Genomic DNA, 21,670 nt, shown 5'->3' on the forward strand with positions numbered 1-21,670 from the left:
TTCCGTGATCATGGACTCATGGCCAAGGAGATCAATAAAAATCAACTGCATTTATAGTTCCAGTTTTAATATAGTTAACTACAACTTACACATGCATACAAAGAAAAGAGTGAAAAAGAAAAAAGAAACAAGAAAAAAGATACATGATATTGATAGCCCATTCAAAGTCGTGGAATAACTGAGAGCTGCTTATTACATGAAGACCTTTAAGGTAAAAGAAATGTCAATTTTTTTTTTTTTTTTTTTTTGCCATATATATTCATCTTCCTCCATCCATTTTTTTTTTTAAAAAAAATTAATCATTGAATCCATAACACCTTAAAATAAGAGAGATGTCATATTACTTAGATGATGAAAAATACTATCCCATTTTCTCCTCTAAATTTTTTTCAAAATTCACCATATGGGTCTTACGCAATGACGGACCCGGTGGCCGTGGTCCCCCCCAAGTCACAAGAAAAAAAATTAATTTTTTTTTTGCTAATTGGTCCCTCCGCAAATTGAAACCTAAGTCCGTCCTTGGTTTTACATATACATCACTCCGAGCGTGCATGAACACTCATGCACGCCGGTGTAATTTTTTTTATTTTTTATTTATTAAAATATTAAAATATTATATTTTAATATTTTAAAATATTAAATCACATGCACGCCCATGTAATGTTTATCATCACTCGGTCTTACGTATCCAATGGTGGATCTGAGGTGGAAATTGATAGAAAAATGCTATAATATTGCATATGGCATATGGCATATGGGTCGATATATATATATATATATATATATATATGGGCAGAACAGGAATTTTGGAATTTAGTGATATTCACTATCACTAGACAAATAAAAAGTTTAGGCACTACTCCAAGCAAAAATCTAAAGTGGCGGACAAGGCCCATTAATTAACGTTGTATAATGTATACAGAGACACACTCCAAGCAAAAATCTCAACTGTTGACATTGACCGGCGGTTCACGTATGCACATTTTCCTCGATCGCTTGATGAAATTAAGCCTAAAAATCCATGGGATTCTCGATCGTCTACGACTCTAAATCAATTCTTTTTCTCGACATATATATATAAGTTTCTTAAAACACGTCGAAGGATATATAGCAAGCACGAAATGACAGAGTTTTTCTCTAAATTGAGTTGGAGAAACTTCCTCCAACTCAGTCTACAAAAATGACATGTGTCATTTGAACAAGTGAGTTGCACATATTTTTTAATAATAGGGACAAAGTTGAAATAAATAATATTAAAAACTTATGAGCATATCACATGTTATTAAAAAAATGGACACATGTCATTTTTATACTTTTTCCAATCCAATTTGAAGGAAAACTTTGTCCAGCACAAAATTCATTCAACTATATATATTCTTGATTTCTTGTAAATGTTCTAACGATAAAATAATAATAAGAAAAAACTAAATTTACTTATTGCCATAAAATATTCCGGGGGTGGCTACAGTTGGTGGGGTGGAATATTTTATGGCAATAAGTAAATTTAGCACCAACTGTAGCCACCCCCGGAATATTTTATGGCAATAAGTAAATTTAGTTTTTTCTTATTATTATTTTATCGTGGATGATGGAGTCAGGGTGTCTGAACCTCTTAGTCCCAAACAAACACTACAAAAAAAAAAAAAAAAAAAAAAAAAAACGGTTTTTTTTTTTTACATATTTACAGTAACCCATTTTTTGTAACACCCAAATTTTACAACCTAAATTCAATTGTACGGTTAAAAATCACATTTTTATCTCATAACCTAACTCAATTTCAAATAATCCCGGCCAATCCAGTTTTTGACGCATAAATTTACTGTGAACCAATTTTGAGTTTTTATTTTATTGCTGTTACTTACACCAACACCAAGTTTGGTTTGATGGAATATTCGAATACATTACAACTGCATGCAAACAAACAGAATGTGAAACAATCACATAAATTATCAAATTATTTTAATCATCTATATATATATATATATATAGAGGATTGTTAAGAACTATGCTTTTTTTTGCCGTCCCTAATAGCTTTGTTGGTGGTGCTATGACCGCCGTCCAAGACAAGGTTGAGGCCACTCACGTACTTGGACTCATCGCTTGCCAAAAACAGTGCTGCCTTCGCAACATCGTCTGTCCCGAGCACCACCCCTTTCAGATTTGCCGCAGAACAAATCATGTCTTCCAACGTCTTCTTGTCTTGTATTCCCGACACATTCCTTAGCAAAGGAGTGGCCACGCCGGACGGTGATAAGCAATTAACTCTAATTCCATGCTCCCCCAACTCCACACACAAATTCTTGGTCAGACCCACCAGCGCATGCTTTGACGCCGCGTAGATGTGTGGGGTTTCTCCATGTATCACTGACGCAGTGCTAGATGTGAATAGAATGCTCCCCTTTTTGGCTGGAATCATTACTTTGGCTGCGTGTTTGGCTGCCATGAATCCCCCCAAGACGTTCACGTTAAAGACCCTATTGAATTTCTCGCGGTCGAAGTCTAAGATGCCATCATCAGCGTTAGTAACGCCAGCGTTGCTAAACAATATGTCGAGTTTCCCATGTTTTGAGACCGCGGTTTCGACAGCATTTTCAACATCAGATTCGCTAGTGACATCGCAATGGACGTAGGAGATGTTGCCACCGGTTCCGATGTCGTGGCAAACAGAGTGACCGAGGTCATCTTGGATGTCAGCAATGATAACCTTAGCGCCGTGTTGAACGAATAGCCTTGCGGTAGTCTCGCCAATTCCACTGGCGCCACCGGTTATCAAGGCAACCTTCCCTTCCAACCTGCGTAATGAAAAGCTGATGATCATCGGTATATATATACATGCATGACAGTCAGACAGATGAAAGAGACACAAGTGTTAGCTTTGCTTACCTCTTGGCAATGGGAGCACCTTCCATCTTTAGCTTATTGTTGCTGATAAATACTGTGAGAGTGTTTTTCACTGTGAAGATCAGCTGGCATAGGGGGCCTTTTATAAGGAAAAAGGCTCTGTTTATTTCTACCAAACCAACAACATTTTCTACTGCTGGTGGGGACGGTCTAAAAAGGAGAATGTTGACAAAAATTATATATGAACACAAATTTTTGACAAGTTGGTTTAGAGAAATTCTTATTAATCAGCTTCTAAAAATGGTATGTGTTCTTTAGATTATTATGGAAAATATTTGTCCATATATTTATGCCTTCAAAAACATAAATTGTTTTATAAATTATAAAAACATGTTTCATGACTCATCAACAATATTTTATGGTGTCTCCAAGAGGTATCTCAATTGGCTTGGATCACGTCTTATGAAACGGAAGTTACTAGTTCGAATCCTCCTCTACCCTCTTATGCGAACATGTCAAAAATAAATAAATAAATAATATTTTATGGTAAAGCTAAAGTGATAATAAATTAGAGAAAACTTTCCTTAGAAGTTTTTTCTCCAGAATTCTGCTCTATTTGCGTCACTGTCTTCAACGGCCTTTCTGCGCTCCTTGTCGTCGCCTCATGCGCCTTCGCCTGCCTGTCGATTCTGTTCTTTTATTTTTCTTGTAGTTATTTATCTTGTATGTATATATAAAGAAACAATATTTAAGGCTAATGAATTGAAGCTCCTTAAGGGTGCGTTTGAGATTACGATTTCATAAGAATAATCTGTATTTTTAAAGGATATCGCAAAACGTAAGGCGTTTATTTGAAAAAATGTGAATTTAAACCAAAATCATGATTTCGCATAATAAATATTTAATAAAAAAATATTTTTTTATCATGTTTTACCAAACGCTTTTGTGATTTTAAAAAATTGCAATTTAAAAAATACAATTTTTAAAATCGCACTTATTGAAACCTAAACAACGACGTAGGTTGTAAATCGCTTAGTGGTAGGGCCCGTGCCGACAATTGACTCATGGCAAGGCAATAGCTATTGGATGTGGTGCATGAACTCTAAAGCGATGACCATTGACTTTTTTGTTTCGAGGAAGTTTCATGGTTTCATAAAATCACATAGAGAAATATTGTTTAGAAAGTACGATATTTTGAATTAAAAACAATCAATTATCTTCCCTTCACACTTGGTCAAATTGATGAAGAACTATTTTCGTAGCATTATTTGCTTCCCTTCGACTATTTCCTACAAACCACAATTAAAACTCATTGAGTATAGTTTGAATATATTCAAACTATATATGTCGATTAGCTGGTCATACGTACTGACTCCAACAAGAGCATTCATGGTGCAAATAATGCACGACTTTTAACACATTTTTCTTTATAAATTACTCGTTAGAGCCCAAACTTCTGTCAAATTATGCTGTCTTTCAAGTTGTCACCGCCTCAACTACAATTTGGTCAATAATAAAAAAACAATAACTTATAAAGAATAAAAATAAAAGGCAATGTAGTACACATATTTTGCCAAAACAAATCCCTTGGCATCTCTTGATGTTAACCACCCCTTTTGGAGGTTTCTTCTGCCTCTACCTCTTTATTCGATTATTGTCGTCTATATTATACGTACCTAGACTTGCATTGCTTGATGGAACAATCTAGTACTGAAGTTGAGTATCGTGCTCTTGCTGACACTACATCTGAACTTCTTTGGTTACGATGGCTTTTGTCCAACATGAGTGTTTCTCAGTCTACTAGTTCTCCTATTCATTGTGACAATCAGAGTGCCATACAGATTGCTCATAATAATGTTTTTCATGAGCGCACAAAACATATCGAGATTGATTGTCATTTCATCCGACATCATCTTCAGCATGATATTTTACATCTTCATTCTATCACCTCTGTAGATCAATTTGTCGATATTTTTACCAAATCTCATCCATCGAGACAACTCAATTATCTTATTTTCAAACTCAAGTTAGCTTTGCCCTCTTAGAGTCGGAGGGGGATATTAGAATATTATATTTCCGTAATATTTATGTGACAAAATATCCCCGTAATATAATTAATATATTACGGAAATATTCTCCACATATATTATTGCAATATTTGATACCTAATTCATTATTGTAAACATGCTGATTTTATTTGATTTTGTAATTATTGTATTTCTTTTCTTTTAAGGCTTTATTCAACTATAAATAAGTCATTCTATTGTACAATTGAATATACATTAGAAATACAAATTTCTTCTCTACAATTATCTTTTAGTTGTCTATTTTAACATTACTCCTCCATTAAATCTTTGACGTTTTTTACTAATTGAGAGGGAAGACCATTGAGGCATTGACTCTTAGCAAGCAATAATTTATTCAAGTTTTTTTTATTAAATTAATCTTGTTATTTAAAAGAATATAGGAGTTTAATATTTTTAGACTATATGTTTGGATTTTGTGTTATTTTGTTTCTTCTACTTGTCGCTCTTTATTAAAGTAAACCAATTTGACATTGTCAGATTAATTCGAGTGATTTTTGGATAGGTACCAATCATAGTAGAAAAATACTCTTCGTACCAACCAAATAATGAAAGACATTTTTGATATCGTATTCAAGGTCTCATCTAAACAATGAAAAATTAGTGATTTTCTCCGAAAATATTTTTCATCATAAACTACTTTTCGTTGAAGCAAATGCAAATGCAACCACTAAAAAAAAAAAACACAAATATCAACCCGTGAGAGATGACATTTTAAGCCCAAAATTCATTACTATTGACGTTTGAATAGCAACTCTTGATAGAAGACTCTAAACATAAGGTCTAAATTCAAAAATAGATCGAATCGTATGACTGTAAGTAATATATATGTCACTTTCTACATATTTGCTTGGTATTTCTAGATTCTACGTCATTAGTAATTACTAATATGTTGCAATGGATACTCTTTTCTTAAAATGGTCGGGACGGTCAAATTGTCAATTTGACAAGGTACAAGATTTTGAGATTTAATTAAACACATGCATCAGTAAATTTATTCTTGTGATGACCTTCACAAGTTTGTTAATTTCTATTGAGAGACTCTTTCAACTGTAAGTGTCCGAATAAACTATATATTAGACATTATTTTTCTGAGTCATGCATGTTACACGTACATCATTATTTATTCCATCTCTCATTCATTTTATTTTTATGCAAATTCAGCATTGGATTTGTAGAAATCATCCCACAAATCTAATAATAAATTAACTCATCCATTATTTGAAAATAAATGAAAAATAGAAAGAAAAATAATTTTAATCGTTTCTCTATTTTTCTTCCCCCACCCACCAACCCATGCAGCCTCTACATCTCCAGAGAAGGAAAACCAAGAAAACACAAAGGTAAAGAATCTAAAGTCAGCTTAGTAATGTGATGCAATTATCTTATTTATTAAGTATAGGATTAATATTTATTTTATATTTTATCGTTAATTAGCTTATCAAGTAGCAATTAAAAAGTAGTTTAGGTGGTTAAAACATCGTTAGGTAGTAAGAGTTGGAAGCCTTAACTTTAAGGGTTGGTGTTGTATAAATAATTATCGAATCTTATCAATTCCAGAGACTTTTGAAGGCTTCGGTCCCTTGAATCTGGATTCACGTTCATGCAGGGGTGGAACCACCCTGTGGCTTGGGGGTTCCCACCCATGCACCCCGCCCATCCGCCCCCCCCCCCCCCCCCCCCGATTCTTTTAAAAAAATAGAGCTTTATTTACAGTGACGCGAGATGTCACCTTTTTCAAATGGTGATGCGTGAAACTGTAAAAACGACGTTTTAGCAGCAAAATGGCGCCGATGAGAGGCGTCATTCACTATGTAAACGATGCCTCTCAAACAACACTTGCTTGTATCGTTTTGGTGAAACGACACTAAGCATGGCGTCATTGAATTGGGTTTTTTTGGTAGTGTATGTTATTTAATATAATTGCGTTGCTGGGAGACCTTGAAAACAGAGGGAGAGATGTATTGACCATCGCTCTCCGGTTGGGCAGCAAACTGGGGGACCTCAAATTAATTAAGGACATGTTTGGTATGTAGATAATGTGACTTCTTTTTGCTTTTTGGTATGCAAAAAGGTCAACCGTTGACACTGGACAGTGACACACCGTTGCTTTCTGGACGTTATAATGGTATTCACCCGTCCAGGTATGCACATTATCCTCGATCGGACGTCGACCTCGCATGACGAAAGCCTAAATTTAACAATATAAAAGGAAACAGAGCTTAGAAGATACTATTCCAGCGATAAAATTATAAAAAAGTATAAAAATATAATTAAAAAAAAAAACCTAAATTTACTGGCAACAAAATATTAATCCTGGTCATGTTATTTGACTGCAGTTGTAAGGTGGAATGTGGATGATGGAGTTGTGAGACTTTACTGTCCCTGCCAAGTGGGTCTTGCATTATGGAAATTTTAATAAAATTTGAATAATTTAATTTCAAAGAATATGGTTAGAAGTCACATTTTTATTTTATAATTTAATCTAAATACTTATATAGTAGTATAGTACTCTTTGATCAGTCATGGTTAAAAAATTTAAAAAAATAAAAAATAAAAACTTGGTAGAAATTGTCAAATCAAAATAATGAGATAAATATAAAATAAAAATATGATATATAATATTAGCCAATTTCAAGTAATCCCAATCCAGTTCTTAACGTATAAATCTATTGTGAACCAATTTGAGGTCTTTATTTTATTGCTGTTACACCAACACGAAGTTTGGTTTGATGGGATACATTTGAAATTGCGGACAAAGTCATGCAAACAAACAGAATGTGAAACAATTAAATAAACAATCAAATTACTTGAATTAAATAATTATAAGATATCGGGTTCTCAAGAACGATGCTTTTCTTTGTCGTCCCTAATTGCTTTGTTGGTGGTGCGCCCTATGACCGCCGTCCAAGATAAGGTTGAGGCCACTCACGTACTTGGACTCATCGCTCGCCAAGAACACTGCTGCCTCTGCAACATCATCTGTCCCAAGCACCACCCCTTTCAGATTTGCTGCGGAACAAATCATGTCTTCCAACGTCTTCTTGTCTTGTATTCCCGACACATTCCTTAACAAAGGAGTGGCCATGCCGGATGGTGATACGCAATTAACTCTAATTCCATACTCCCCCAACTCCACACACAAATTCTTGGTTAGTCCCACCAGCTCATGCTTTTACGCCGCGTAGATGTGCGGGGTTTCTCCATGTATAACTGACGCAGTCCTTGCTGTGAATAAAATGCTGCCTTTTTTGGCTGGAATCATTACTTTGGCAGCGTGTTTGGCTGCCAGGAATCCCCCCAAGACATTCACGTTAAAGACCCTATTGAATTTCTTGCGGTTGAAGTCTAAGATGCCGTCATCAGCATTTGTAATGCCTGCATGCGTTGCTGAACAATATATCAAGTTTCCCATGCTTTGAGACCGCGGTTTCGACAGCATTTTCAACATCATATTCGTTGGTGACATCGCAATGGACGTTGGAGATGTAACCACTGGTGCTTATGTCGCGGCAAATGGAGTGGTCAAGATCATCTTGGACGTCGGCAATGATAACCTTAGCACCATGTTGAACGAATAGCCTTGCTGTAGTCTCACCAATTCCGCTGGCTCCTCCGGTTATCAAGGCTACCTTCCCTTCCAACCTGCATAATCAGAAAGTTAAGTTTTCTTTCTTTCTTTCGTTTCAATGGCTAATATATATATATATATATATATATATGCAAGCAAGATCAAACGAACGTGTTAAGAATAAATATATAGAGACATTGTGAGCTAAGCTTACCTCTTGGCAATGAGATCACCTTCCATCTTTAGCTTATTGTTTCGTTTGTGATACTGCAAGAGAGTCTCTTTCGATCGATGTGAAGATGAGGTGGTATGGAGGGCTTTTTATAGGGCAACCGTAGACCCGTAAGGATCTTTCCAGGTGGATACAAATAGAAATAGTCATATTCCATTATCCATTACAACTTGCATCAGATCCCAAAAGTAAACATTAACAACTGCGTTCGTACGTTGACAATTTTTTCTTTTTTAAAATAAGTTTAGGAGACAATAGTTGAACGTGTGAACTCTACTCTTTTTTCTTTTCTTTTTTTTTCTTTTTTTTTTTCATATTTTTTTCCTGGAAAATACAAGGAAGGGGGAAGTGGGAACTCTCAGCTTAGAAAACAAAGAAAAAAATAGGAACTCTCAGGCGACGATCGATCATTGACTCTTAATGGGTATATATATTTGATAAAACATTTTAGAAAGTTGTATTTTGATGTACTTGTTTTGTGTTTGGTGTTATTTGTTAAAGTTTTTGTTTGTTTGCTAAAAAAAAAAAAGGAAAAAATGTTATCAAACGAAATCACTATTTTTTTTAATTTTTGTTTTGTTTTATTGTTTTTTAATAACAATTATTTATGTTTTTGGACGTCGTAATTGTGATCAATTTTATTTGTTTATTATAAATGTAGAGACTGATTATATGCCCTTGGGCCTTGGCCGGGTCCCCTCTCAGAAAGAGACAGAAAGAGTATTCGATATGAGCGGAAATAAAATAAACCGAGAGAGAAGAGAAGTATTACATCAATGATTTGTTTTGTCATTAAATATGTTTATTGTATTTTCTAGTATTTGGTGAGGGTGAAATCAGTGAAAAATATTTTTAAGTCAATAACAAATTTATTACTATATATATATATATATATGAGAGAAAATATTTCTTTAAAAATATTTTGTGTATTTTTTCTCATAAATTACCGTTGAATTTAAAATTATTATTATTATTAACTTTTAATCTATTGATAATTTTAAAAGTCATATCACAATTAAACGACACCAAAAAAAACACTAAAAAATCACCTAACATTTCTCTTGTCATATATTCTAATAGATACTTCATTCTTCAAATAGGACTATCAAATTGACAATTTGGTACCATTCGTACGAGATTTAAAAAAGTTGTTTTTATTATGAGATTTTTTTCAAATCTGTCCCGACAAAACTTTTAGACCGTACATTTTTCTTCCCCCACCAACGCAACGTCCAATTCCTGCGATATATGACTGAGGAAGTTCCACTTCCAACCCATTTCTTGTCTTTGACTGCAATCTCCCATATTTATTTAATTATTATAAAATAAAATGAAAAAGCACAAACACGCAGAAGACTTCAATCCCTTTGACCAACTTAATTAAAAATAAAAATAAATAAAAAATAAAAAATCCCTTTGACTTTGAAAAATTAAATTGGAGGATTGATTTTAATAATAACATATATTCATGCAACTAGAGGACCTAATAATAAAAAATTAAATTATATTCCTAACAGTTTTAGGAAAGCAAAAAGAAGTTGGTATATATATATATATATATATATTGAGGGGCGTCAGGCGTGCAAGACAAAGGAAAACCAAGGAAACACAAAGGTAAAGAATCTAAAGTCAGCTCATCATCTTCTTCTTCTTCTTATTATTATTATTTTCTAATTAAAGAATAGGCTTCCAACTCTTCCTAGGACCTAATTAAGCCAACTTTTTGACCTCCGATCCTAAACTAGCTAGTTTAACTCCTACTTGATAAGCTAATTATGAAAGCCAAAATAAATATTAATTAACCATGTACTTAATTAATAAGATAAGATGATTAAAAAACTGGCTTAGGTCGTAGGCCGGATGAGTTGGAAGCCTTATCGATCTTGAAGCTAGGGTTGTTGTTGTATAAAAAGTCACTTAATTCACGATTGAATGAATAAAAGTCATCATCCAATCTTATCAACTGAATCCACAGACTTGTTTAGTTTTGAAAAATCTGCATGTACATGTGAATCAGTCTTATTTGATTATTCTTTGCACATCGTAAGGACCTAATTGCATTGACAAACACATGTCACAATTCACAAGTCAAGACTGTTAAATATACTGAAGATATATATTGTAGAGAGGAAAGAGAGGGAAGAGAGAGAGAGAGCGGAAGAATATAATGGGTATTGAATAGTGTTATCCTGAAGTATTACATAGACTTATATTTATAGAGGCTATGAATTGAAAGATGAGCAAATAAACCTAATAGACTAAGGAAATGTAAATTTAGTAGAAAAATAACCATAGAATAATATTAAATATATATTCTTAACAAAAACCCAAAAAAAACACATACACACAACATAACAGATAAAGCTTTGACGCGTCTGTGTGCTGTGAAGAAGATCGAAGAACTAAAGTTGGGTCTCTGCGATTTGCGTCCAGGGAGCCACTTCTCATTTTGGGGGAGTTAGGATTAAGGAAAAGAGTTAAAATAATATAGTAAGTTTTTATATTAAATATTACAAATATGTATTTCTCTAGCTTTTTGATATGTAAAACTATTAATCAAATTCTTAAGTTTAAGTTTTGTTAATATATTATTTTCAATAGATAATTTGATTAATTCATTTTATCTGTTGTAATTACAATTTAATTAATTGTGATCGAAACTTGTAACAATGACCAACTAGCTAAGATCAATGGCGTTGACAGTAAGTATAACATCCAAAATATCGAAGAACTAAATTATAATAGAATTAAAAAGCAAAAGATTAGAAGTAATAAAAGAAAAGAAAAGGGAAATCTTGATTTTGCTAAACACTTAACTATGTTTTTTTTTAAATTCAGTTTTCATTAACTTAGATTTAAAAGTGTTAAACCAAACAGACTTTAAGTAGTTGTTTTGATTTCGCAGTTTTAAAATATTAATAAGTTATCTTACCCTAGCTAAACTTATCCCTATCATTTTGCTTTCAAAAAAACCAATAAATGGAAATTACTATAGCAATATTAACGAGGTCTTGAAAGTTGAGGCGTTGATCCTTGGGTCGCCGGGAGGAGACCTTGAAAACAGAGCGCAGCCCACTGGAACACCTCAAATTAATTAAGGGCATGTTTGGTATGCAGAAAATCTGACTTCTTTTTGTTTTTTAGTATGCAAAGAGTTCAACCGTTGACACTGGACAGTAATACAACTGTTGCTTTCTGGATATTATGGTCTTCACCGGTTCACGTATGCACATTATACCTCGGACCTCGCATGACGAAACCCTAAATTTACTTTCTGCACGTGAAAACAATATAAAAGGAAATAGAGCTTAGAAGATATTATTCCAGCGATAAAAAGTAAAAAAAAAAAAACCTAAATTTACTTGCAACAAAATATTAATCCTGGTCATGTTGTTATTTGACTGCAGTTGTAAGGTGGAATGTGGATGATGGAGTTGTGAGACTTTACTGTCCTGCCAAGTGGGTCTTGCATTATTGAAATTTTAATCAAATTTGAGTAATTTAATTTCAAAGAATATGGTTAGAAATCACAATTTTATTTTATAATTTAATCGAAATACTTATATAGCAGTTTTAAACAACTCTCGAATCCGTCATAATTAAATAATTAAAAAAAATTAAAAGTTGATAGAAATTATCACATTAGAATTATGAGATAAATATAATATAAAAATACGATATATAATATTAGTTAATTTCAAGTAATCCCAATCCAGTTCTTAACGCATAAATCTATTGTGAACCAATTTGAGGTCTTTATTTTATAGCTGTTACGTACTTACACCAACACGAAGTTTGGTTTGATGGAATACATTTGAAATTGCAAACAAACAGAATGTGAAAAAATTACATAAATTATCAAATTATTTGAATCGTTTAATTATATGCATGATATCCGGTTCTTAAGAACGATGCTTTTCTTTGCCGTCCCTAATTGATTTGTTGGTGGTGCTATGACCGCCATCCAAGACAAGGTTGAGGCCACTCACGTACTTGGACTCATCGCTCGCCAAGAACACTGCTGCCTCTGCAACATCATCTGTCCCAAGCACCACCCCTTTCAGATTTGCTGCGGAACATATCATGTCTTCCAACGTCTTCTTGTCTTGTATTCCCGACACATTCCTTAGCAAAGGAGTGGCCACGCCGGATGGTGATACGCAGTTAACTCTAATTCCATACTCGCCCAACTCCACACACAAATTCTTGGTCAGACCCACCAGCGCATGCTTTGACGCTGCGTAGATGTGCGGGGTTTCTCCATGTATAACTGACGCAGTGCTTGCTGTGAATAAAATGCTGCCTTTTTTGGCTGGAATCATTACTTTGGCAGCGTGTTTGGCTGCTAGGAATCCCCCCAAGACGTTCACATTAAATACCTTATTGAATTTCTTGCAGTCGAAGTCCAAGATGCCGTCATCAGCATTTGTAATCCCTGCGTTGCTGAACAATATGTCAAGTTTCCCATGCTTTGAGACCGCGGTTTCGACAGCATTTTCAACATCAGATTCGTTGGTGACATCGCAATGGACGTAGGAGATGTAACCACTAGTGCTTATGTCGCGGCAAATGGAGTGACCAAGATCATCTTGGACGTCGGCAATGATAACCTTAGCACCATGTTGAATGAATAGCCTTGCCGTAGTCTCGCCAATTCCGCTAGCCCCTCCGGTTATCAAGGCTACCTTCCCTTCCAACCTGCATAATCAAAAAGTTAAGTTTTCTTTCTTTCATGCGTGATAGATAATCAAAGAAACGAACGTGTTAAGACTCATGAATAAATAGAGAGACATTGCTAGCTAAGCTTACCTCTTGGCAATGAGAGCACCTTCCATCTTTAGCTTATTGTTTCGTTTGTGATACTGCAAGAGAGTCTCTTTCGATCGATGTGAAGATGGGGTGTTGTGGAGGGCTTTTTATAGGCAACCGTAGACCCAAAAAAGAAATATTATGCCTTCAAAAATTATAAATTGTTTTATAAATAATAAAATACATGTTTCACGACTGATCAAAAGTATTTTATTCTTTATGAATTTCTTTAAAATATAATTAAACGCCGAAAATATTTTATAAGGATCTTTTCCAGCGGATACAAATAGAAATAGTCAAAAGTAAACATTAACAACTGCGTACGTACATTGACATCCTTGAGAACTAGCTAGGAAGCAAGCAATTGTTGAACGTGGAGCTGGACTCTGCTTTTTCTGTGGGAACTTCAGGTTTTTTTTTTTGGAAAATACATGGAAGGGGAAGTGGGAACTCTCAGCTTAATTAGAAAGAAAGAAAAGAAAAAAACTAGGAACGTACTCTCAGGCGATGGACGACCATTGACTATATAGCAAGCAATAATGTAGTCGAGTTTTTCTATTAAATTAAGGGAAAATTATACTTTACTCCCCTAAGATTTGTTGCGATTTTCAATTCGACCTCTAATATTTCAATTTTTGCAATGCACTCCCCCAAACTTCTAAATTTTTGCAATTCGACATTCCGTCAGTCAAAGCAGCTTTGACTGACGGAATAGTGATTACTGTTGGCCTTTTTTTCCTCAAAATGCCCCCCATCCCAAACCCATCTCTCATGGCCACCACATTTGAAAATCTCCACCCCCACCATACCAGTCGAACCCACCGCCACTACTAGGCTAGACGTCGTCGCCACCAATAGCCTGTTCCAAGGGAGCATTGGAAGATTTGAGAAAATACCCTTTTCCCTAATCTGAAAGACATATCCCATTGAGAGAGAGAGAGAGACGGCGATGAGATTCTCAGATCTCCTGGTGATGGCGGCGTTCGGCCTAGGCAGTGGTGGCGGGTTCGGCTTGGGAGATCTGAGAATCGTCATCACCAGGAGATATGAGATTTTCTCAAAGCTCCTCGGCCCGGGTGTTCGGCCTAGGCGACGATGGTCCTAGGGCGGCGATAGTCCTGAATTTTTCTCAGAGCTCTCAGAGAGAGAGAGAGAGAGAGAGGAAGACAACTTGCCGGTGGCGTAGCAACAGCAGAATCGACATGTGTGTAACATGGGATGGGGGGTATTTTGGAGAAAAAAAAGGCCAACAATGATCACATGCGAGTCACGTGATCACTGTTCGGTCAGTCAAAACGACTTTGATTGATGGTTGAATTGCAAAAATTTAGAAGTTTGAGGGATGTATTGCAAAAATTGAAACATTCGAGGTCGAATTGAAAATCTCCCCAAACTTTAAGGGGATAAAGTGTAATTTTCCCTTAAATTAATGATGTTATTTAAAATAATATGTTTGGATTTTGTTTGTATTACGTTTTTGGTTTAAAAATAAATTTGTTTTTCTCAGTTATTTTCTAATTAAATAAATATGGAAGATAAAGTCAACGACAGGAAAGGGTTTGGAAACCGTATGCGCCTCCGGACAAAGGAAAACCAAGGAAAGAAAAGGTCATTAATTAAGAATCAAAAGTCAGGTTAGTAATTAATGAATTTAATGTCATGTAATCATCTTATCTTATTAGTATATAGGATTAATTAATTATTTTAAATTTTCCCGTTAGCTTCTTAAGTAGCAGTTAAAAGTAGTTTAGGAGGTTAATAAAATTGGCACTCATCACATTGGCTTAGCCATTTCTTCATTTTATTTAAAATAGATAAGTAAAACACTAAAAAACCATTTGGATTTGATTATCTATCTCAAATGCAAAATACATTCTTGTTGCATTTGTGAACAGTGCACCGCTACATGTAACGGGCACTATTCACACATTCATCTCATTAATATACTATTTATCTCTTCATATCTCTCTTTTTCCAAAATTATCTTACTATTTATCTTTCCATATCTCTCTTTTCTCAAAATTTTCTCCTACTATTTCTCTTTCCACATCTTTTTCTTTTTTCAAAAGTTAAAAAATATAATATTTAGGAAAAGAGAAATGCTCGGGATACTAACTATTTTACTAACAAGGCTTACTAAATTGATGTGTAACTCATTCATTAGAGAAAAAAAAAAAAAATTAATTAAGAGAAATCTAACGAGCTAGTACTAATGAATAAGCTATTGAGGTACACATTAGTTTAGTAAATTTCTGTTTGTAAAAGAGTTAGTACCCCTAATATTTCTTTTAGGAAAAATACAATCCTTATAAAAATAAAATAAAGAAGTAATATTTAAATGATATATATAGAAAAAAACAATAATAATAATAAAATGTATAGTGTTTTTTAAAATTCATTAACTAAATCAAATAAAATGAGTTTTAATTAGTCATTTTACATAAATAAATAAATATATATATATATATATATATATATATAAACCAAAGTAAATGCCGTAAAAGGAAAAAGGTTGGCGTTGAATAAAAAATGACTTCGCGAACCACGATCGAATAAAAGTCATCATTGAATATCTTATCAATTAGATCCACAGACATTGAAGATCTCGATCGATCGGTCCCCTTCTGAAAAATCTGCATGTACATGTGAATGGTCTGAGAGAGTTTGGCTAATTAAAATAAGACATATTTTTAATTTTAAAGATATTAATATAGTAATTTTTTTATATTAAATATCCAAAAAAAAAAAAAAAAAAAAATTGCGCATGATGATAATAAGCTATCGGAACTCATAACAATGACAAACACACAACGACATATGATAGTAAGAATAAAATACGAAAGATCAAAGAAATAAATAATGATAAAATCAAGAAGCAAAAAATTAGAAGTGGTGAAAGAAAATAAAGAAAAAAGATATACAAAAAGAAAGTGGATCAAGCTTTACCATGAAATTTTTAAGATTTTAAATTGTGTAATTTTTTTATTTTTTAAAGAAAATAACAATTTCAAAACACAGGTAATGAAAATGCAATTTTTAAAATGTGAATTTCTCAGCTAATTTTTTAAAATAGATTCCCAAACGAAACATGTTTAAAAACGCACTTTTGGCCGGCATAATCTTCATTAGACTCGTAGAAGTATTTACAGATCTAGTAAATATGTTCCAACTTTACAGCAATGACATTATAAACAATAAATGTTAGAACATCAACTCAAAGATATTGAGTGCAAATCCTTAGCTACAACGTGTGATTTTTCTGATTGTAGAGCAATAAAAAGGTGGATCACCAGATTACTCGCTCGAATTTGCAAGCCCAACCATGTTAAGCATATGGCGATCCTCCTTAAATCTTTCTAACACAGTACCTTTGACAGCATCATGCCTTCTTTGTGCTCCTTTGGGAACAACCCTCCAGCATTCTATCACTTCCGGGCATATTCGACTGGTCTTGGAAAGGCAAGGACTGCCAAATGTGGTACAATTGAATGTGTGCCCCTGATCAAAGCTTGCAGAGAGAAACAGACCAAAGTGATTCGCTTGTCCTCCAAGACCAATGCCATTTGGGATGTCCTCTGAACTGAAATTCACAGCGCACTGCAGATACATGGACACTCAAGATCTTAAGAGTATTATATGATTAGGGAAACAACTAAATGCAATGTAAATCGCCGAGATGCATATAATCACCCAAAAGAAAAAGAAAAAGAAACACTACGATGAAACAAAACATGAATAAAAATTACCAAGAAACACTCAAATGAACTTTGTTTCAGATAATCTAAACATAAAAATTGGGTTCCTTGCATCTCCGCACTTCAACTTGCACTTGCACCTTAGATCGACAGAGAACCAAATCAAAACTTTGTAAGACCTTATAGAATCTAATTTAGTAGTTTGCTCTAAAAATTCCAAGAAATTGATTAAACCTCCTAAGAGATCAACTTAAACCTATGTTGAAAAGTCGGCCTTGTTGGTTGCTCAATGAAAATCAGGATGTTAAGGACCATTGAGTCAAAACCATCAGTTAGCTTCAGACTTCATCGGTTATGTCCTTCCTAGCATATGACAATTGTTGTTGTTACCATGTGCTGAGTTTGAGGAGGACCTATCAAGGCATTTTGTAATAAATAACATGATAATACATATGTACATAGGACAGGTCTACTGCCATAGTTACCTTTAAAGTTTCCATGGCTAATTGCAGTTCATTTCCAACTGAAATAACTTGAGAGCATTCAAAATCTATTTGCAATCACATCCCTGGCCTAGATATAGAACAGTTATAACGGAGAGGAGGATTTCTTCCAAGCTGAACAATATCCTTCCAAGAAAGGAAAGTTCTTTCTTGTTTTCCTAAATTAGTAAAAGAACTTAACAATCAATTAACTTATTGATCTATCAGGAGAGAAAACTATGACAGTTCGGCAAACATAAATCATATCATGCATGAAATATAAAGAGCCAAAGATGAGACTAATACAAGATTTTTCTCTATAAATCACAATCAAAAACCTCCATATCAGAACCATATGAAAACAATAGAAACTTACCCATTGTATATTACTGTTTGCTCCGCTAGGCCTGAATATGGATACCTTTGGATATAGCTGAAAAAGAAAAGACTTCATGTCACCATAGAAATCACTATGCCTGTCCCATCGCTGAGAAGCATAACCTCCATATATGTAACCTTCTTTATCCTTAATAATCAACACAGTTGGCCCATCTTCATTTCTGCAGGTCAATTGAACAATTACCCATTGACTCCTACTTAAAAAATAGTTGCGGCAACCGAGAAACTGAAATAAAAATAGAAATCATTTAGCATTTGTAATTTCTTTAGCAAAAATGAAACCAAAAGAAGGTCAATGCATTAACAGATTATAGAACAAAATCAGTGTCTTTATTAATAAAGAGCTCTTTACTTTATGGATAGCCATTAACGCCATTGTCTACAGGATTTCTTGTCACCAGCAACAACTTGTTATATTAACTAAGGAGGTCCTTGTCAACCTAATAGTTAAATCCGTTAGGACCTCAACAGAAGCTGTTACTACCATTTTGCACAGTACATTCCACAGTCTAAGTATACACAATCAATTTAATGTTTATGAATTAATAAGGAAATGCCAACAAAGGTCAGGAAACCAGCACTAAAAAAACAGTTGGAACAATTTGGTGTATCTAGAAAAAATAAGCACACAACATTAGTTTCGTACTTTTCTAAAACTTCTGAACACCCAGGACTTGACACCAACTTCGAGAACATTTTATGGATAATGCACGCTACATCTAAGCATACTTGATGTTAAGAACCAACATACAATAGTCTACCCACATATTGAGGTCCATAATGTTATCTTGGCATTTATGTATCCGTCAGTTCCCATGACTTCTCAAGTAATCAACATCATGGCCTAATTGATTGTTGCTGCAGAATACCTGAATCCCCCAGACTCATTCTTCTTCTTTAGCACAAATTTAGCATTACCAAGTGCTAATACAAAAAAGACATGATACACTATTCCAATAAATAAAAGAAGAAGAAGCAACAACAGCAGAAATAAGAGGTTTCTGAACCTCTCAAGGGCTAAGAAAAGCAAAATCAGACGAACAGCTTGGTGCAACCATGAACAGCTTTTGAAGAATATATGCTACATGGTTTATCCTACTGAAAAACACATAATTAGCCTCAAACCTAATTTTGGACTCAAAAAACAAAAACAAAAACAAAAACAACCACACACACACACAAAAAAAATATCAACTAGCAAGATATAGGAATAGAATTTGATATCAGCAAATTCACTGAGATCCACATAATTAGCGGATATTTGTATGGGAAAAGCAAGGTACTTACGATATGTTGCCCAAGAATGTATTAAAACTCTGACCATTGTAAGCACTATGATATAAAAGTTTCCATTCCTCCAGCTCTTGCTGTGAAAGGGCTCCTCCTATATGCCAAGCATATTCCTTCCTCAATAACACCATGTTAGGATCAACACTCTCCCAATGCTGTAGATAAGGAACTTGAGATCCCGGCCTCCCTGCATAAAACGGTATCACAAGAAAGAGTGGAAATTTTATTTTTCTAAGATGTCAAAAGAAAGGAAACTCAGAACGGTAAAGTATATATTCTCCTAAGCTAATTTGGAATCCATAATATAGAGAAATGGAAATTATCAGGCCCAACAATTTGCCAGATAAAGTATTAAATGAGCAATTGACAAAAGTAGAGAGTGAACGAGAGATGCTTTACTCAAATACTGATTTAGTAATCTGTAAAAACAGAATCCATATTCATCTAAAGAAAAAGAAATAGAACGCAAGTTACAAGATATCTTAAATTCTTAATCCCTCATAACAACATGTCACATCTGGTGATCCATGTATTCATCTAATTAATAAAAACATCACAACTATTTTGTAAATAGTGGCCTATTTAAAAATTAAATTTAACTATAATTATTAAACTTAAAAGAAACAAAAGCCAGGCACTAGAACAGTGTTTACCATGGTTTATGAAACCCATGACCCAAAGTTCTGGTGTTTGAACATGTAAATAAGCCATTGAAAAGCATTACACCAAACAACTCACTATTTTCCATTAAAAAAATTCAAGCCCATCACATTAACAAAATGCACTCCACTTATCATGTTAAAGGAAATACTATATGTGTGTAAGAGAATAAAACTAAAAGAAACGGGAATCAAGAGGATATAAATGTCTGAAGATAAGCAGAACACCTGGATCAGGTGGCATCAACAAGCTTCCAAGGAACTTCCTGACAGATGGGACAAGAGTACACCAATTTCTGAAATCTTCCAAAGACATACATTTTTCAGCACACCCGTCCACATGCGTTGAGAAAGTTGCAGCATTAAGAAATATGTCCCCAATGCCCTTATGTGAACTTGATCCATGTTCACTGTCTTTCACGAAGAATACAGTCTCATACATTGCAATTAAAACAGCTTCCAGATCAGACCTGACATTAAACTCCCATCATTATACGCATCAACACAACCAACAAAAATGGGCACCAGGCCAGCTATTCTAGAAGTTGTTATATAATTACTTTTAACTTAATGAAAGTAAGCTAACTGCTTATCATGTATGATCAAGCTTAAAAACCTAGAAGCACTTATATTGTCATGATCCAAGAAAAAAGTAAGCCACATATGTATGGAGCTCCCAGATTATCACTTATAAAATCCAGTATCAACTACTAATGAACCAACGCGAAACTTAGCACCCATTTAACACCTTCACAATCAACTCACTCAAAGTGGAACTAACTTTCTATGGTTTCACACACATATGGGGAAAATTGAGACAGCGCAAAGAAACTAGACCTAGAAATAAAAAACAAGCAGAATAAACTCTTACCTCCCCAAAACGCCATCGCCTGATACGTCTATTAAATGGTAAATGAACTCTTCAATCTCATCTTTTGTTCCTTTCTCATAAGTCCCCTGCAATATATAATAAGGCCATTACAAAGTGCTACTTGGAATTTTGATGCTCAATTTTCCAACATATGTGATAGTTTAGAGTACATATTTTCAATTTGCGTCCCAAAAAACAAAGAAATGGAGATTACTTTAGCAATAACGAGGTCTTGAAAGGTGAGGCGTTGATCCTTGCGTTGCTGGGAGACCAAATCGAACATTCGGTCGCCGAGAGGACCGCGGAGTCCGAAATAGGTCTGAGAGAAAATCTATCAAAGATCAGGAACGCTCAAGAGCATAGAAGAATTAGAGAATTGAAGAAGTGAGAGAAGAAGAAGACCTTGAAAACAGAGGGAGAGATGTATTGGCCATTGCTCTGCGATTGGGCAGCCAGTGACGCGAATACGGACCTGAGTTCTTCAAGTTCCTTTTCGGCGAAAGCTCTACAATAAAACCAACGAAATCCAATTCATCAATGAATTCACCATAGTATTGAAGCATGCATATACACAAATGCGTGTATTTGAGGGAGACGCACCTGGAGGCGGAAGCGAAGCGGGGGTCTGCAGGAGGGGACTGAGCGTTGCCCATTGCTTCGCCTTTCAACCGCTTTCTTTCCTGTTCCGGTATATATAGATTTTTTTTTTTTATCAGCTTTTTCTGGAGCTTTTTCTG

General features: G+C 34.4%; 3 protein-coding genes and 1 pseudogene across 3 annotated transcripts; all 4 read right to left on the minus strand.

Moving 5' to 3' along the window:
- Positions 1-1,996: 1,996 nt before the first annotated feature.
- Positions 1,997-2,909, minus strand: LOC132191706 (short chain aldehyde dehydrogenase 1-like). Its single transcript, XM_059606799.2, has 2 exons — positions 2,884-2,909; positions 1,997-2,792 (listed from the first exon to the last, which is right to left on the minus strand). Exons 1-2 carry the CDS (start codon positions 2,907-2,909, stop codon positions 1,997-1,999), a joined length of 822 nt encoding a protein of 273 aa, XP_059462782.2.
- Positions 2,910-7,766: 4,857 nt separating this feature from the next.
- LOC132191707 (short chain aldehyde dehydrogenase 1 pseudogene) lies at positions 7,767-8,736 on the minus strand (annotated as a pseudogene).
- Positions 8,737-12,630: 3,894 nt separating this feature from the next.
- On the minus strand, positions 12,631-13,563 carry LOC132191708 (short chain aldehyde dehydrogenase 1-like). The gene is made up of 2 exons (XM_059606800.2): positions 13,538-13,563; positions 12,631-13,426 (listed from the first exon to the last, which is right to left on the minus strand). Exons 1-2 carry the CDS (start codon positions 13,561-13,563, stop codon positions 12,631-12,633), a joined length of 822 nt encoding a protein of 273 aa, XP_059462783.1.
- Positions 13,564-16,626: 3,063 nt separating this feature from the next.
- LOC132191431 (TLD-domain containing nucleolar protein) lies at positions 16,627-21,616 on the minus strand. The gene is made up of 8 exons (XM_059606445.1): positions 21,534-21,616; positions 21,336-21,438; positions 21,148-21,252; positions 20,934-21,019; positions 20,291-20,532; positions 19,401-19,590; positions 18,091-18,274; positions 16,627-17,134 (listed from the first exon to the last, which is right to left on the minus strand). Exons 1-8 carry the CDS (start codon positions 21,584-21,586, stop codon positions 16,832-16,834), a joined length of 1,266 nt encoding a protein of 421 aa, XP_059462428.1. The 5' UTR covers positions 21,587-21,616; the 3' UTR covers positions 16,627-16,831.
- Between the last annotated feature and the right edge of the window lie 54 nt (positions 21,617-21,670).

This window comes from Corylus avellana, chromosome 10 (assembly GCF_965113065.1).
Source record: "Corylus avellana chromosome 10, dhCorAvel1.hap1.2, whole genome shotgun sequence".
NCBI classification, from domain to species: domain Eukaryota; kingdom Viridiplantae; phylum Streptophyta; class Magnoliopsida; order Fagales; family Betulaceae; genus Corylus; species Corylus avellana.